The 17,985-nt window shown below is 32.6% G+C and overlaps 4 protein-coding genes across 4 annotated transcripts; 2 read left to right on the plus strand and 2 right to left on the minus strand.

The window, feature by feature from the left end:
* Positions 1-164: 164 nt before the first annotated feature.
* On the minus strand, positions 165-2,860 carry Tsp_08177 (putative G-protein coupled receptor 54). The gene is made up of 4 exons (XM_003373538.1): positions 2,355-2,860; positions 2,094-2,217; positions 809-1,126; positions 165-575 (listed from the first exon to the last, which is right to left on the minus strand). The coding sequence occupies exons 1-4, from the start codon at positions 2,858-2,860 to the stop codon at positions 165-167; spliced, it is 1,359 nt and encodes a 452-aa protein (XP_003373586.1).
* Positions 2,861-3,249: 389 nt separating this feature from the next.
* On the plus strand, positions 3,250-4,276 carry Tsp_08178 (hypothetical protein). The gene is made up of 5 exons (XM_003373539.1): positions 3,250-3,319; positions 3,373-3,431; positions 3,504-3,565; positions 3,672-3,870; positions 4,202-4,276. Exons 1-5 carry the CDS (start codon positions 3,250-3,252, stop codon positions 4,274-4,276), a joined length of 465 nt encoding a protein of 154 aa, XP_003373587.1.
* A 4,610-nt stretch (positions 4,277-8,886) lies between these two features.
* On the minus strand, positions 8,887-9,369 carry Tsp_08179 (hypothetical protein). Its single transcript, XM_003373540.1, has 2 exons — positions 9,311-9,369; positions 8,887-8,974 (listed from the first exon to the last, which is right to left on the minus strand). Exons 1-2 carry the CDS (start codon positions 9,367-9,369, stop codon positions 8,887-8,889), a joined length of 147 nt encoding a protein of 48 aa, XP_003373588.1.
* A 1,504-nt stretch (positions 9,370-10,873) lies between these two features.
* Tsp_08180 (putative SET domain protein) lies at positions 10,874-17,865 on the plus strand. The gene is made up of 7 exons (XM_003373541.1): positions 10,874-11,660; positions 13,686-13,848; positions 14,389-14,766; positions 14,919-15,195; positions 15,337-15,566; positions 15,952-16,232; positions 17,105-17,865. The coding sequence occupies exons 1-7, from the start codon at positions 10,874-10,876 to the stop codon at positions 17,863-17,865; spliced, it is 2,877 nt and encodes a 958-aa protein (XP_003373589.1).
* Positions 17,866-17,985: the final 120 nt, after the last annotated feature.

Genomic DNA, 17,985 nt, shown 5'->3' on the forward strand with positions numbered 1-17,985 from the left:
CAGATTCAAAAAAAAGAATAATAGTCATTGTTGGCAATAAACTGAAATTATATTTCACCAATTCCATATATTATTATATTATTGCATGTACAATTTTTTTAAAAAAGAAATTCACAAAACATACATGCTTGTAAATGGAATAAGTTTGTGGCAAAATGTTGTTGTTAATTTTTTGCATTTTTCACTTTCATCGAACGCTGCTTTCTGGATGCAACGTCCAGCAGTTCTATTGGTCTTATGTCGGAGTGGAATCGTAAACTGCGTTCACTGATCGGTGAATCACGTCGATTGTGGGTTCTGCTATCGGCGGCCAAAGAATATTTGCGCTTCAGACAAAGCGGACCGCAGACAATGATGAACGTCGTTCTGAAACTGTTCGACATGAAAGCGTACACAATTGGGTTGATGCAGGAATTTGAAAATTTCATAATCGCGAATATCATTCTCATGTATTTCAATGTGGTCGTCGGACTGGTATGACAAAGGTAGTCGAAAGCGACCAGAAATTCATCCACCAACGTTGGCGTCCAGCAGACGAAAAACAGCAGCAAAATGATAACTAGCATTTTTGTGACCTGAAATTTCCATAATTACATTTGGTTGAATTGGAAACTGAATTTATGGAAATCAGAAATTGAATCGCAGAAAATTATGAATTTTTTTGGTACATTTGTGGAAATTTTCTCTACGACGCAATGTTATCTCTGTCACCTGGATACTGTAAGAAAATTTTAGTTGATAATCAAGAATAAATTTGTAAAAACCAAATACAGGTCACTGATATGGTTCTAGATCGCACGTATTTTACCTTTTTGCTCTGCTCACGTCTTGGACAAAATCGCTTTTGGCTAGATTTTGCTTGGCATGTTTGCTGATGCTCGGCTGTTGAACCGTTAGCATTGCCAGCACTTCGAGCCGATACGTTCTCTTGTAAAAGACTGTTCGCTTCGCCGAAGTACAGTCGTTGTATGAGAAGCAGGTATGAGATTGCTGTCGTCGCAAACGGCCCCAAATACAGAATGACAAACTGATACAGTACGAATATCTTTTCCCAGTAGTGGTCGCTGAAACGACGCCAACACCAACTGACGGTGACGTTTTTCGGCGTTTTGTAAACTTCGAGTTCCTGAAACAAAAACTTCTTTTTAATATAATTCGAATTTTTAGAATTCAATTTAAACAATGCAAACATTGATACATTTTCATGGAAAAAACATTCAATATAATAATCATCATTAGATACGACTAATAATTAATGTATTCATGCATCGACAAAAATTGTTGTCACCTACTGTTCATTCATTCATCAAAAAGATGAAAAAGTTTAATTAGAATGCATAAATTTTTTACAACAAATTATTTGCTTCAATCAAGATGCGATAGAATAAATTTTAATGCATAATTGAAAATTTATGCAACATTTTGATTTGAATTGAAATTAGTCGAAAAGAATTGCTCTCTTTTTTAGCAACTTATTGTTCGACAGCACATCAAACAGTAGTTGACTAATTATACATAGTCGGTGATGAAAGAATTTCACTTATACTGATGATAATTACATTTTTGAAAATTCAAAACTGTCAATTTGAAAAAATGGAAAAAAAGCAAAAAAAACCAAATTAACACTAATACGTGCGAACAAGGTGCTAAATTGGCGCATATCACACGCACAAATGAAGCTTGACACATGTCGAGTTGTTTTTGGTAATTGAAAAAAGAGAACCGAATCTGATTAAAGAAAGAAAGCTACATGCTACACAGCATTGATTATCCATCGGTAGCTGATATCGTCGAAAATTTCGAATCGACTTCCACTATTGAATTTATCATTGAAAAAAAACCAAATGGACCCCCAAAAAACTTTTGTATACGTAATTATAATTCATGTTGTGTTCAAATGGGACCAACGCCGAACATGAATTCAATTTACTTGGAAATATGTTGTGGTTTTGTGAAAAAAACTAAAAGAAAAGAAATTAATTTTTTAAAAAATAGTCCTTCGAGTAATTATCCGATTAAAAGTCAACACAGAAGTGGATCAAGAAAGTGTTGGGGGTGAAAATGATCATTGCAATACTGCATCTCTAGCATACCTGTCCAAAGAGAATTGGTACTGCCAGCAGTGCCGAAAACAGCCACGTCACTAGTACAGTTTTGAGAGCCCGTTTTTTGGAACGAAACGACATGGATTTCATTGGAAATGCAACTGCAGCATATCTGAAATTGTTTTTTCAAATTTATTCAATACACTACTTGAGTAAAGTTGTACCGTTTTCAAAAAAAATCTATCATCATCTTCAAATTGTTATTAAATTAAATTATTAGATAAAAGAAATGTTGAAAAATAAATTTACCGCTGTATACTGATGGTGGTCATTGTCATCAAAGAGCAGATCATTGTCATCAGTTCGACATAGTGAAATGCCACGCACAAAAAAGCGCCCATAATCCACGAGTGGGAGAGATATTTGCAATACTGAAGTGGAAGAGAAGAGAAATGAATGAATTTGAAAATTATGGAAAAATTTAAATCAACCTGAACTGGAAGACAAAAGAGAAGTATGAGAAGATCGGCTGTGGACATGCTGGACAATAGTATATTGGTAAAGCTGCGCATTTTACGGTATCGGATGACTACGGTAATGACAAGACTGTTGCCAATTGCACCCAATATCAGCACTAGACCATACCAAATACCCAACGGGAGGGCGTCGTGTACAAGTGCAATGGATGTCGCTTCCGGATAATCACAATCGCACAGTTCATTGTACCAATAGGCCGGATCTGAGCAGTTGCATTCCGAAGAGTTGGTAATTTCGAGCTGATCATAATCAGCATCCGCAACAACTAAACAAGCCATAGCTGTTTGTATATGTTGTGTGTGTGTATGCTTTTCAAGCAGTTTGCCAGTGTTCTTTTTAATAGATTATTGTAAAAGAACAAAGAATAATGTAGGTGGAAAAAAGCAAATCCTCCAGCAAATTATAATTGACATCAGGCGTGAATGTGACGCGTCTGCTGACTGGCCAATTCCAATGGCAATTTTCTACTTGTCCATCACACGAGACTGACTGACTTGCTAACTTTGCATGAAGCTGTCCGCCGTTTCAAATGCTAAACTGCTGTGGCCAATTAATTAATACGAGATCGTTTAGCCAATTCTGAAAAGTTGATCAATTAAAGTTGGATTTTTCCATTTTTGAAAATCCACGCGAATCAATCGATCAATCAATCAATCAATCAATGAATATGCACAGTTCGAACTGGTCATTCATTTCAACATTACCGTCCTCGTCGACAATTGAACATGTCAACTTTAGTTTTTTTTTAAAATAAAAATTTAAATAAATTATACGAAAAGAAAGTTCTCAGTTGTTTTTGAATGGAATAATTTGATTCAATTAAAATCCAACGATGAACAATATCGACGCGTATATAAACTAATAGAGAATAACGGTGGAAATGAAATAATAATAAAATTGAAATTCCATCCCCTTTTGTAGATATTATCGGATAATACTGAAGAAAAGGTGCGCATAGGAAAATACGATTTGACAATGCTACAGTAAGATTTAAAAAACTGGTTTCGAACTTTGTATAAAAAATCTTTTTTGCAGTCAAAACAATTTTTGTTGATATTTTGTCTAATTTTTATTTGATAAACTTTTCAGAATGTCGATGAAAATTTGTCTCCAACATTCAATGATAGATTTTGTAGTTATCATAAAAACGGACTTCTTGTATTTTATTCTTGTCACGTTATGCTTTGATGCATCGTATTGTGAAGAGAAAATTAAATTACCAACGCCACATCGAACCAACATCATCATCATCATCCGAACTTTTTCCTTCTCTATCTATCTATTTCTGGTAAGTAAGTGTTATCAAATTTGACGTTCATTTATGCAGGAAATTTTTTCTTCATTTAACACAAAATACCTACTTTCATTGATGATTTTCTTCGAAATTATTTTTCATTAATAAATTAATTTCCCCTCTATATTTTCAAAAGTATTCATTTCTATATTTGCAATTGGAATTTTTGCCGTAATTCAACGTTTAATTTGACTTCAAACGGTCATATTTGTCGACTGTTTAATTGCGCTCTTCCAAGAATGTCCGTTTGTGACGTTTTGTTCAGAAATAAATGTCCACTTTAATAAGAATTTTAATAAACAATTTTAATAATCGTTCCTCAAAGCGTAAATTAACAATAACGACATCAGTTGAAATGTTCCGAATGGCTATTCTTCAACTGTATGAGTGGATGGAGTAAATTTAAAAGAAAACCAAATTATTCACAATCGCTTAAATAATTTATTGATAAACCGTGAAAAGTCCATTCTACATTTCAACTCAACTTAGCTAATTGGAAATACAAGATTTCCTTTGATTGAACTTTATTATTTTAATGGAATGGAAAAATGAAAATAATAATAACTGAGAAAAGAAGTCGAATATTAATCATTAACTAATAGAAATACTTGTGAATGTTGCAAATATGCATGGGCGAAATCGAACGACAACGCGTTTCTTAGTTCCATTTGGAAAATACATGATTATGCAAATTAAGTGTATAATATTATTGAATGTAATATTATAAATAAAAAGTTACTTGTGGATGTGATTTATGTTTGTTGAACCATCTTGAAAAATAAAAAGCAAAACAAGAAAATCAGCAAATGAATGGAATTAGCTTGCTGTATTTATTTAATGAAAAACAACTCGAATGACCATCCGCATCTGAGCAGTAGTTTTCCACTGGTGAAATTTCATTTCAATCAGCGTGAGCACCGATTCCAACAGGCGGAAATATGAGAAGCTAAGAAATTTTTTCTTCTTAGCTTGATTAATAAATGTCTCAAATGAATATTGATGTGTGATGAAGTAAATAGCAGCTTAGGGATGCAAATCGATTTTGGGGGATCTCCAGTATAGCATGCCACCACACCAACAGCAAGGTTGGATAGCACGCAGGTGGATTTGGAAGATAGCCAGCTAAAATTAGCATGTTTCACAACCACTACAATTGTAAGTATATGCTTAAAACACGAAAATTTATTTCGTAAATTGTGCAAATAAATAAGACTTCATTCCATCATGAATATAGATTCAATGAATTCATGTTTCAAAAATTTATATTTTAATTTCAAAAATCATTTATTAATTTAATCGAATAATCACATTCCACATTTCAAATGACATATTTGCTGATTACAACATGATTAAACTGAATTATTTACATACTGCAACATATTTATACACCAAATGAATTATTGAATCAACGAAATGATATCCATTTATTACATTTTGCTCATTTCTTTTTCATTCATTATACAAATTCAATGCACAATACTTTGATAATAATGGAATTTATTATTTTTAATTGGCCAAATTTCAAAATTTCAACCATTATTGAATTATAAATTTTATGCGAAAGCATTGTCTGTTGGGCAAGTAAAAAACTTACAATCGAATCAAATGATAAAAGATTTCAATATTTATTTGGAAAAGATTAATAAAAAATGATGATAAATTTGTAGGGAAAAGGTAAATTTAATTTCATCAGTTAATTTTTAGTACAATCAAAATAGTTTGGTTGGATTTTTTCTTATTCTCCTTTATTGACAGCATAAATGCTTTCAATATCACTAGAAAGTTGAAATTGTTGAAACTGTTTGTATAGAAAGTCAATTAAGTTTGCTTTTGCATGAATAAGCACTAGCATCTTTTGAAAGTTTGAAAATGATAAAGTCACAATTAGCGGCTTTAATGTTTAATGAATGCGACTTTTTAATGTACAAAATAAAACTCTGATCCGAAATATCCAAACACTGAACAACTGTATACGGCGATATTGATTTTACATTATTCAAATTTATTCATCCAATCGCTGAAAAACCGCGACGTGTTCAACGGTTGTAATTTTTACCTGTAAAACTGATTTTATTTACAATCTGACTACTTGATCGCAATGAAACCAAAAATTCACTTTCAATAATAATAATAATAATGACTCTTATTATATGTAATACAAATGCGCTTCAGGTTTCTGTGATTAGCTTCAAATTGCTCCTTCCACTAATTCAACCAATTCATCTCTTCAGAACATGCATTGCTATTATTCAGTGTATTCATATTTGTTTTGTTTTTATTTTTTTGAATAATTATAATGAATAATTTTTGATTTGTTTGTCAGATTTTCTTTTAAAAAACTACAAGTTCTTTTTTTTTCATTAACAATAAATCAAATGAGATGAATGAATAGTTGAATAATAATAATGCATCAAAGTAAAATGATCATTTCCATCTTTGAATTTGTTAATTTTCAATAATTAATGAAGAGAAGATTTAAAGGTATTTTTGAGTGGCATTGGATTTGAATGATGAAATGAACAAAGGTGGCATGTGCATTGTATACAAATGGAGTAGATTTTAATTTCATCTGATCATACCTTACGTCAGTCAGTATGCTGTTGAAGATCATTATTTTTCTATTAATTAACGATCAAATTATTCATGTACTCTTTTTATCAAACGACATCCAAACACATATACACACGCACACGCACAAAGAGAAAGGGAGATAAGCCTGCAAGCGTAATTTATCATTATGCTAATAATTTCACTTGTCATCATTTATGCAAACTGTGAAGTTAGAAATAGCATTTTGATATCAAGTTTATTGCAATTTCACCTTCTCATTCGACCTTTCAGTCGCCCACGCTTTGCTACGAAATCAAGCAATTTTAATTTTTAATTATTGACTTCTGATGGAGTAAAAAATAATAATAATAATAATAAATTTCATTCGCCTTGCTGTGCGCTTTCAACAGTGTCAAGGTAATTTTTCTTTCTTTTTCTTCTTTTTATCGATTATGAGATGTAAATTTAAACAAAAAACTCAAAGGGGCATGCTAATTTATTACAGTATTGTAAAAGATTTTTTTTTGAAAAGAAGAAAATTTACATATAGATGTTATTGTTGTTGTTGTTTTCTGTTGTGAATTAAAATTGAGAACCAATAATTTCGTGAAACTATTGCGTGAAAGCATGCTCACTTTCATCCAACACATTCACTCGCATATTCATCAAGTGGTTGTTTACTGGAGCAAATAAATCACTTGTGATTTTTACAAATCATAAATTGCACATTAATTAGTAACATTTTCTTTTTCTATTTCTATTCTTAATATAAAATCTGTACAATGATTTTGTTTTTTTATTTCAATAATGCAATAATAATCTGGTATTTGAAAAGATACTGCTACTGCTTAGATGTTCTTAAGAGTAAAAGATCATTTTCTACTTGGATTAATTGTTGCTTACATTAATGTGAATTATTCAAATTTTATCGCTTTTCAATTTATTTGATTTTTGCTTATAAATTTCCATGTCCAGTTGAGCTTTTAAATTTCAGTTCAACAACAAAATTAGCTAAAAGCTAAATAACTAGAGGAAACAAAAAAGAAAAAGAAGCATACAAGATCAATAGCAAGTGAAATTATTGTCGCTGATAAGCACAAGTTGTAAGTTATAGAAAATCAATGAAAGTTGTACATCTGTTTTATATTCCAATTTATTTATCAATTCAAATTTTCTTTTAAATAAAAAAAAACATTTCAAGGTATACACTTTTGTCAAGCTCATTCAGATCATCAATTGCATTCATTCATAAAACATCTTTTATGTAAATTTTTTATATAATCATGACAAAATTGACGTTTGTATGAATTAATTTATTTCATATTTGACATCTGCTTTGAAATTTGTATCATTTCATCAAAATGGACATATATTCTGATAAAATAGATTGATTGACTCTTGGAAAAGATGATTAAAATAACTTTATTAACTTAGCCATTCCATTTCTCAGTAAACATTATAATAGGCATAATCAAGTGAAGTGAGTGGTATGGGTTTGAAGAAATTTCAAAATATTTAATGGTTCCTCTTTAACAATAATAAACTTAACAAATTGGCATTCAAATGGTTTACTTCAAATTTGGACAAAATTCATTTGAATAAAATAATAAAATACAATTGTAAATATTGTTTTGTTTTACTGGCTTGAAATATTGCTTCATCTTGGATCATCCATCAAAACTAGGTTCAATTTAACAATACTACTCTAAACTATTACGCGTAATATTTTTTTTATTTGACATCTAACATTTGACAATCACTCAATCATAAAGAAACAGAAGACTCTTTCTGTTAAGTAGAATTTGAATAAATGTGATCCGATTTTATGATAATCAATCAGTCGGCTAATGATAAAGCTGAAATGGCAATGGCTTTTCAATTTCCGTTGCATCTGTGTTTCAAATTGAATAAATCATCTTTTTCTTACTTGGCTTAAAGTCTCTTCTGAATCAGTATAGTTCAGCTGTGAAAAGCAAAAAGAAAAATATTACACTAATATGATTGTAAAAAGTTCACTTTAATATTGTTATAAATTCCAATATAAAGCATGCACTGTTAGATATTGCGCTTGTGATGATTAATAAAATATTTTCTTCTGTTAACAGAAGTAAATGGAAGCAGAATTAGTATTTTACATGAAATTCATTACGTATTCTTATGCAAGTGAACAAATTTGAACTCATTGTAATTAAAAATAAAACAATGCACAATTATTAATATTTATTAATCACGATATTTAACTTATTATCAATTTTGCGTTCCATATGCGACCAAAATTTCTGTCACGCACAAACACTGACAGTAGGATTTTCAAACAGAACTTGCTCCACAGTCAGAGGATTAATTTATAATTTATCTCAAAACTTAACATAGCTTTTACCTGATTTTCTGTTGAAATTATTCTGTCACCCTTTTTGCATACAATGATACCATGCAGTGTATTCATAGAGTAGCAATCGTTTATCGGTTTTGTTTCAACTGTTGCGGGATGTAATGGAATAAAGCTAAAACGCTGCCCGCAGTGACCGCTTCCAGCGGCTGATAGTCCCTGATATTTTAATGAATAAATCAAAAAAAGTACCAATGAAAAATTTGAACCAATCGGAAAACGCCGCCAAAATTTTGTCTCATTTGGGATTTTCCAATTGTTATAAGTATTATTGTAAATTAATTTATATTCACCGAATTTGAGTTGATTTGATCACTAGATGAAAAAGCATTTGTAACTAGTTCACATTATTCGCTTTTACGTTGTTCTTTTTTTATGTTCGCTATTGTCTCATATTTACTTATAAATTATACTTTTATAATTAGATCCGATTCAAGATTTTGATTTTGTAACTTTTATATTTTTTTCATTCTACAAAATTCCAGAAGACCAAACCAAGCAATCCCGATGAGAACAAGAATTATGGCAAGATTGCAAGGGTCGGTTGACAGCATATTGTACTACAATGCTGAAAATTATAAAAAAAACACATTCTACAGTATATATGTGCGGTTGTTGTTCGTTCAGTGGGTTGATAGCCAAGAAGCGTAAGCAAGGACGAGAGGCGAGAAATACGGATGCGCATCTTTCAAAACGAAGTATGAGTACAACTAAACACCAACTTTGAGCATTACGAAAATTGTCCATTTATTTAAACCTATTAATCAAATTTTAAATCGCCTTCAATTTACAAGCGATACGCTTCACCATTACGATACGAATGACAAAGCTGTGCTTCAACTTTTAATTAACAATTAAAAATAGTGCAGTTATTGAAATTAAACTAAACTTTAATAAATTAATTGAATATAAAACATGATAAATTAAAAAATCCATTAACATAATTTATTCAATTGAAAACTGTCCAATTTTTAAATATTGATTTTGACTTCTCAATTTGTCTCCATTAATACATGGCACGAATTTCATCTAGCTGCTTTTTAATGAAATCGTTTCTTCTAAATGGCATAAAAAATATTTTTGTCAACTTGTCACTTGATAGTAAAAAATATTCGGTAACATAGATACTGTAATTTTGATAATATGATTCAAGTATGACAAGCTGCTTTTTATTTTTGCTGTTTATTCTTATTTTTTTATTTACTATTCCTTGTACACAACAAAACAAGTACTTGTACAGTGGTGCATGGACGCTTGCATGAATTTCATATCGTCACAATGAAAATTATTACTTAGTGATTTTTATTGCACTTCCTCGTAGTGGAAACATTATTATTAAAGACATCAAAAGTGGAAAAACTTTTATAAAGCTAAAATCTCGCTTAATCTTTCTTGAATTTTGTTTTTCAGATTTTTACTAAATTAAATTCATTGTTTAATTTGTTTTATTTTAAAATATTGAACAGTATGCACAATTAACAATTGTTTGCGTTTACACTTGCATTTTTTAAAATTATACTGTATGTTAGCGTTGTTTTCTTTGTGATCTTTAAGCTGTAATTCGTGAGTGTAAAAGTCCTTTGTATTGACTTAAACTTTGTTTAGTTTAAGAGTTTCATCATTAATTAACTTTAAAATGATGACAATCTTTTCATATATGTACTTGTTTCGAATCGTTGCTGACTTTTCTCCACGCACTTCCTTGTCATGAATTTTGCTATCCATGCTTAAATATTAAGCATAGCGTTTAATTGTAAATGTTACTTTTATGTTTTGAAAATTTAGTGTTTTTTAAATTAATAATTAGAATGAATTTTGTCTGAAGGTCATTTTCGAAATATTCAGGTGAAACAGGTCTGTTGATGATTATGGCGCATTTTCAGTCTGTGCTATTGTTTTTCTTTTATTTGCGAATTTCATTTTTATGATGATAACGTGGGATGTAATGTGTTTAATTGAATTATTTTGTTAAAATTTAGATTCTTATCATTAAGTTCAATTTAATTTGTTTTTTAAATGTATACTTTTAGAAATTAACGTCGTGATCTATCAGTCAAAATGATGATGTTTCGAGAATTGGTGAAATCTGATATCACTGATGGGCAGGAGAAAAATCCAATTCCTGCTTATAATAGATATGGGTCGAATCCACCGGATCTGGAAAATTTTGTTTACTCAAGAAGTGGAAAAGTCGAACCGAATTTGCCTTTGATTACTTGGAGAAAACTTCAAGGATGCAAATGCAAAAATGGTTGCTCAGCAAAGTCTCGATGCCCGTGTATTCTTGAAAACAAGATGAAGAAGCCGGCCATTGGGTTGGACCTGCGCCTGAGAAGTGGTTATTTCCAACAGGGGCTCAGAGTACGAGATTTTAACATCAGAGAATGTGGACCGGCCTGTGCCTGCGACATGACATGCCCAAATAAACAATCACAGAAGCCGACAACGAAGAAGTTTTATATTGAAATGACCGCGGCGAAAGGTTGGGGCTTGTTTGCGGATTCCTATCTGCTTCCTCGAACATTCATCTGCGAATATGTTGGTGTTCTTCGAGTCCACGATTCCGATGAAAATGCTCCCACAAATCCTTATTGCATGCAAGTGATAAGCAAAACTAATGATATGCACGGCATTTATGTCGACAGTCAGAATTTTGGGAATTTTTCGCGCTTCATCAATCACTCTTGCGCTCCGAATGCTCTCGCAGTTCCGGTGTTGGTGGAATACGAAGATCTTAAATTGGCTAGAACTTGTATTTTTGCTTTGCAACCCATTCAGCAGGACCACGAAATAACGATAGACTATTCTTATACATTTTGGAACGCAAAGAACGCTCCATTACCGTGTATGTGCCGATCTTCATTATGTCGCTATTCTGCTGATCCCTATCCACCACTTCCACCGTTGCCCCCACTGGATCAGAGCCTGCCCGAATTACCACCGTCCCCACCACCATTACCACCACCAGAGGAGGACACACCACCGCCACCGCCACCGCCACCACCAGAGGCAGAAGCACCACCAGCAGCGGTGCAGCAAGGTCTGTCGACGGATGAAGAGCCGATGGATGTGAATTGAAATGAAATAATTGAATTAATACAATAATGGAATGGGAAATAAACTGAACTGGATAAATTGAACTTTGTTGTATAACTTGACGATAAGATTTTCTTTTCATAAACCCCTTGAAAGTAGTATTGTTTGCATACGTCAAAATTTAGAAATACAAAACAATGTATTACAGCCGAAGTAGAGTTGAAATTGAATTTTCGATAAACACTTTTTATTCTACAATAATAAGTGTTAAATGATTAAATCTTGAAACTTTGTTAAAATAATTCTGACAGCCAATTTCCACAATTGCGACAGTATATTTTAATTTAATTAACAAGCGTTGTGCATCATCACTAACATTGTTTAATTCTGTTTGAAAGCAAAATTGCTTTTTTTTTCTCAATTTTATCATGCTATTAAAAGCATGGAACGCAAATTTAGAAGGCTGTCGATTGCTTTTCTGATTTTAATATAAAATTACGTTTGAAATATATCTGTAGAATACTGTAAATTAAAAGATAAAAATGTACAAATTTTGGTACATTTATATATTCTTGTGCATCTATTACATTTGAACATGTACTTTTGCAGAAACATTAATAAACTGATGCATGCTTGTATTCAGCATTATTTCAGCTTTGCTGAACAACATGGAAAATATTCACTATTTTCACTTAAACTTTACAGTTTTTTTTAAATATTAGAAACTAATTATTACTGCAAGTGGCCAAATCTATTAAAATGCTTTGCTTATATTTCACAGTTCTACGCAAATAAATGAAATTTAATTTTCACGTATTAAAGGCATACTTTTAATTGCCAACAAAAGTTATACTGTAAAAATGTATTTCTCATCTTGATAATCAGGCAAACGCTTGGTAATTTGACAATGTTGATGCATTTTACTACGAGACGGTGAATGAAGAGATAAATTTCACACATCAAATATGGTATTTTCATTTTAAACCATTAGCTACTGCACTGTGTTTTTACCACGTCTTCACGCGGATTGTTCAGCATACTAGCCTCCAATGATATCTGCTAAGCTGACTTCAAGCTACCTGTTTTTTTCTTACTTTAATAAAGTTGGCCGTAAATTTGTCAGAAATGACTGCTCAGAAATGTTATGCTCTGTTTATGCTTATCAAAGACGACTGTGCTTTACCCAAATGAAATATCAGCTCACTCACATCGAAGTTGATCAAATGTTGAGAAGAAATGAATTCGCAAATACGATGAATGGTTAAGTAATTTTTTTTCGTTTTACATACTTATCTATTGTAAACTTTTTTGAGTTTTTTACTTGAAATTAACGATATGTAGATACTGTTTTTTGATTTGAGTATAATTTTTGTTGGAACAGTGGTGGAATGTAATTTTTACCATTTCAACAATCAAGTTGACTAATATTACAATTTCAATGATTTGATTGGTGTTTCATTTCAATTTATCACTGTTCCATACATAAATGTTGACTATAATGTTGCTATCGTACAATGGCAATTGTTGCATTAAAATGATCGCTTCATTTCTGTGTATGTGTGCGCACACGTCAGCATTTTCGCATTCGAATGCTTTTTGTTTCATCTTCATATTTCATAATCTGTAAATTCAGCAATTGTTTTTTCTAATTTTTGTCAGTAACGTTTTAGATTTTATAATTGGCTATCATTGTAATCAGTTAGTTGCGAATGCTCCCTGTGAAGATCATCGCTCTGAAGGATATTTTCAGCTCGACAATTCATATTTTTTCGGAAGTTTGTTTTTTTTTTGTTTTGATATTGATATTTCATTTATTATATTTTGTTGATTTTAGTTTTCGACGGTCATGCCGGTACGCATTGCGCTCGAACTGTGGCCAGTCGACTTTACGACTACATGGCATTGCCGTTGCTACCGGAAAAGTTGATCCGCGAAGTTTCCCAGGGTTTCCATTTGCCTCTAGTGAAAATGCTCAACACTAGTTCGAATTATGTATTGTCAGCAGATTTGAAAGATTTGCATGCAAAACATCTGCGTGACTTTAGTTTGGAATGTTTGCAAAAAAAAGATTCTTTAAGGTAATTTTTATTTTTATTTTTTAATAAATCTTTTTCGTGAAAATTCTTTTCATAAATTTCATTATTTAATTTTAACAACAGTAGATATGTGCACCACATTTATTCCATACAATATACTTGAAATGCAAGTTTGAATTATTTATTCATTTACGATGTTGATATTATTTATATTATATTAGGATTTGAATTAGGGATTGAAGAAAAATACAAAAATTTTCTCGTTTCATTTCATAGAATGAATTCAATATTGAAAGTTTTACTAAATTCTACAGTAGAAGTGATATTATGTTGGATTACATTTTATTACTTGTATTTAGTATTGAACTGAAATAAATATTCAAATTATTCTTTTTCAATTTTTATATTTTTCGTTTAAAAAAATATACACGTAATGATTGATTTTCAAAAAAGAAAAACGTAAGAAAATGTTTTTTTGAAGAAAAAATTGTCGTTTTGCAGAAATGTGAGGCAAGCGTTCAAGTGGGCATTCAAAGCGTTGGACGACGATTTGTGCGAAGAAGCTATGCAAATGCATTCAGGAAGTCCTGATTTGAGCGCACTGCGCCGCGTGTTGGCCGGTTCGTGTGCTTGTGTAGCCTATGTGAAAGGTCAGGATATGTACATTGTCCAGGTTGGGGACAGTGGAGCCGTTTTGGGAGTCAGTACAGATGAAGCACACTGGACTGCGAGAAAGTTGAACGAAGATCACACGGCCGACAATCAGAAGGAGGTGAATCGCATCAGATCCGAACATCCGCCAGGGGAAGCGTTGACAGTGTTACGATGTGAGCGGCTTCTTGGTGAGCTGTATCCTCTGCGAGCTTTCGGTGATGTCAGGTAGAGATTATTTGCTTTCGATGGTGGATAAATGGTGTGCATTCGTTCCATTCGTTGGATAATGGTGTGCAATAAAAAAAAAGAATTCATCGATTCTATCATAATATTAATTTTTATGATGTTTTTTTTGCAAACGAAAAATTACAATTTAGATATAAATGGCCATTGAAACAGCAGAAGGAAATCATTGAACCGTACATCAAGTTGAGACGTCCACCGATGAATTATTTGACGCCTCCGTATTTAACCTGCGAACCGTCCGTTTATTATTATCGCTTGACGGAAGATGATAAATTTCTAATATTAGCTTCAGATGGTCTCTGGGAAATGGTTGTACCCGAAGCAGCTGTACGATTTGTCGCCAATCACGCTATCGGTGTTGAAACATTAACCCCGTACCAACGACTACCTGATGCTACACTGAGACAAGTATATCAATTAGTTGTTGGAAAGTGACATATACCTGTATATTTTTTTTTAATTTTAAATTGTAATATTTTAAAATTGACGATTATTGCTGATTTATTGTATGTATATATATATATATATATTTTTTTTTTTGTTTTGAAGATATTGGAAGATTTGCGAGATCGAAAACGGAGAGAATCGAAACGTCCAGTGGATGTGAACAGTGCCACGCATTTGATTCGTCATGCGTTGACCAGCGATGTTAGCGATGAAAATGTTTATGCAGCGCTGTCGGCCACGCTGAGTATACCAGAATGCGCTGCAAGGGCATATCGTGATGATATTACCGTCACCGTTGTCTACTTTCATCAAATACATATGAAACATCACGTGTGAAATAAGTATGAATAAATCATTATTATTTACTACTTTTATTAAACAAAAAAAACTTTATATCGTAATGAATAGGGGCGCAGCACAGTTTGTGGAGTTGGTGTAGTTGTTCAATTTTGAAGCAATTTTACATCTGTTTGTTATTAATTAATTATTCTCTACAGATGCAATGATGTTGTTGTCGATGATTATTTTCAATGTCATTGTCTATGCGAAGCTTTGTCTGACAAATATATTTCAATGCAACCATTGCAACAGCGTTCAATTGCTTGCTTGTTTGCTCACTTTTGCACTTTTCCACGCGATGCTATTTCCCATTTTCCATCACCGCTAGCTTAGCCAACCAATAATAATTGCTTGGTTTTTTTTTCTTCTATTTGTCAGCACTGCAATTTCACATTGGACCATCATTGATGATGCAGTTCGGGATTTCAATCAATTTTCACAATTGGCATCCACGAACGGCCGGCCATTTAAATTTAAATATTTTCAATTGCTCACTCGTGCGAAATATGAGCACGCAAGCTACGGTTCGCACTTTTGTGATGCGCAGGTTACTTTGTTCGGTTTCAATTTTATCCACTTTTCTTTAATTATTATTTGTTGGTCGTTGAATTTCAATTTTCACGCGTTTTTCATATTAATTAAAATGTCGATCGAAGCTGGTAAAAACCAATTTTTTTTTAATAACTTACATTAAAAACCAATTAATTCTGTGTAAACATTGTGTTTTTCATATAAATCTTAAAAAATGACATTTATCAAATTGGTGTAATATTTTTGAAGTATTGGTTTGTTTTCAAATTGAAATCGAATCAGAAATGTTTATGAATAATTTGTTGTATATTATTTGAATTTTAACTGAACTTTTATTAGAAAAGATCGATTAGTCATCGTTTACTGTTGTTGAATTGAACGACATGGAACGTTGATTCGAACAATTGTTTGTTCATTGTTAGCTGCTTATATTGGAAAAGTTGTAAATTGTTGTTATATATATGTTTTATAAAAGAAGAGAAAAAGTCCCGTTGGTTGTTGTTTAATGCACATGAATTGTTGTCGATCAGCTCATTCCATTTCCTTGTTTTTTGCAAGCAAGCAGAAAAGCTGGTGACGTGTTGTGTTTATTTTTTTTCTAAATGGAAATATTTCCTCCAAACAAGTGGCATGAAATTTTCAGTTGAAATAAATTTGCATATTGATCAGTTGCTGTGAACGAATCTTGAAACTGTATTATTTTTTGCATATTTTTTTTCTTGCAAAGCGAGAAGAAGAGAAAAAAAGAGCTGCAAATATTGTTTGTTGGTGAATTGTTGTTTTTTAACATGTGTTTTAACATCTGAAACAAATGATAAAGTTTGACAAGCGTGGTTCGGCAAACATGCGAAGCACAGAAATTAGCTGATATTATGATTCGTTAGCGGGTGTGGGTTTTTTTCCAATGCGAGAAAATGAATATAAATCGTTGTCATCGACTGTCATTTGTGGGGTTGTGGGTATTTGAATAATTTTAATTTTGTATACTCTGTCGTTGAAGGGTTCAGACAGCGGTTGCTTATGGCGTCGTTGTTGGATTTTTATTCTTGGAACGTCCATTCGTTGCGTTTGTACCGGCACAAATGTGCCCCTCTGAATCCGGTACGTTGGAAAGAATGTTGGCTGCTGTTGCAAAACGACGGAACAGTGTTGTGGTATAATGACAAGCAATTTTCTGCCGTCAAGGGCCAGGTGAATTTGCGTTCAGCCGAACTGCATTTTGGCCAACGAGCGTTGAACGAACCGGGTCTGCATCCGCCCAGGGCTTTCACTGGGCACCAGGACCAATTTTGCTATTTTGCCCTGGTCGACAATGGTCCCGGTGGTGCCGTGGGTCGTCGAATGGAACAGTGGTTCGTTGCGAAGCATCGACTCGATTTGGTGGCTTTCATGTGCGCAATAGCTCGAATTTTCAAAGTGGGCACGGAATTTCACGTTTTTGTCGATTCGTCGTTCATTTCAAGCACAACATGCGCATCCGATAGATTCAACAACTCTACCAGTTGCTGTTTCAGTGGACCATCGTCCGACGACGATCCACTAGTGGTTCCATGCAAATTAGATTCGGGCGACATGTACAACCAGTTGAAGAGCATTGTTGAACGTAAAGCAGAACAACAACAAATTCCAAACGAGCCCCCCACTGAAGAACATGTCAGCAAAGCAAATTGCTCGGTTGGCTTCGACATTGCCGTTACACCATTGCTTAACAACCAACCTGCCGTCACTTGTGAAGAAGATGTGATTGATCTTAAATTTTGATATGATTTCCATTTTGCCCGTTATGTTTTCCTGATTCTAATTTCACAGCAACACTTGATTCGAATTCGACTGTTTGATTCGCTTATTTCATGCCTATTTTTTGACATGCTGTGTGCAATT

Source organism: Trichinella spiralis (assembly GCF_000181795.1).
Source record: "Trichinella spiralis strain ISS 195 chromosome Unknown Scfld6, whole genome shotgun sequence".
Lineage (NCBI taxonomy): Eukaryota > Metazoa > Nematoda > Enoplea > Trichinellida > Trichinellidae > Trichinella > Trichinella spiralis.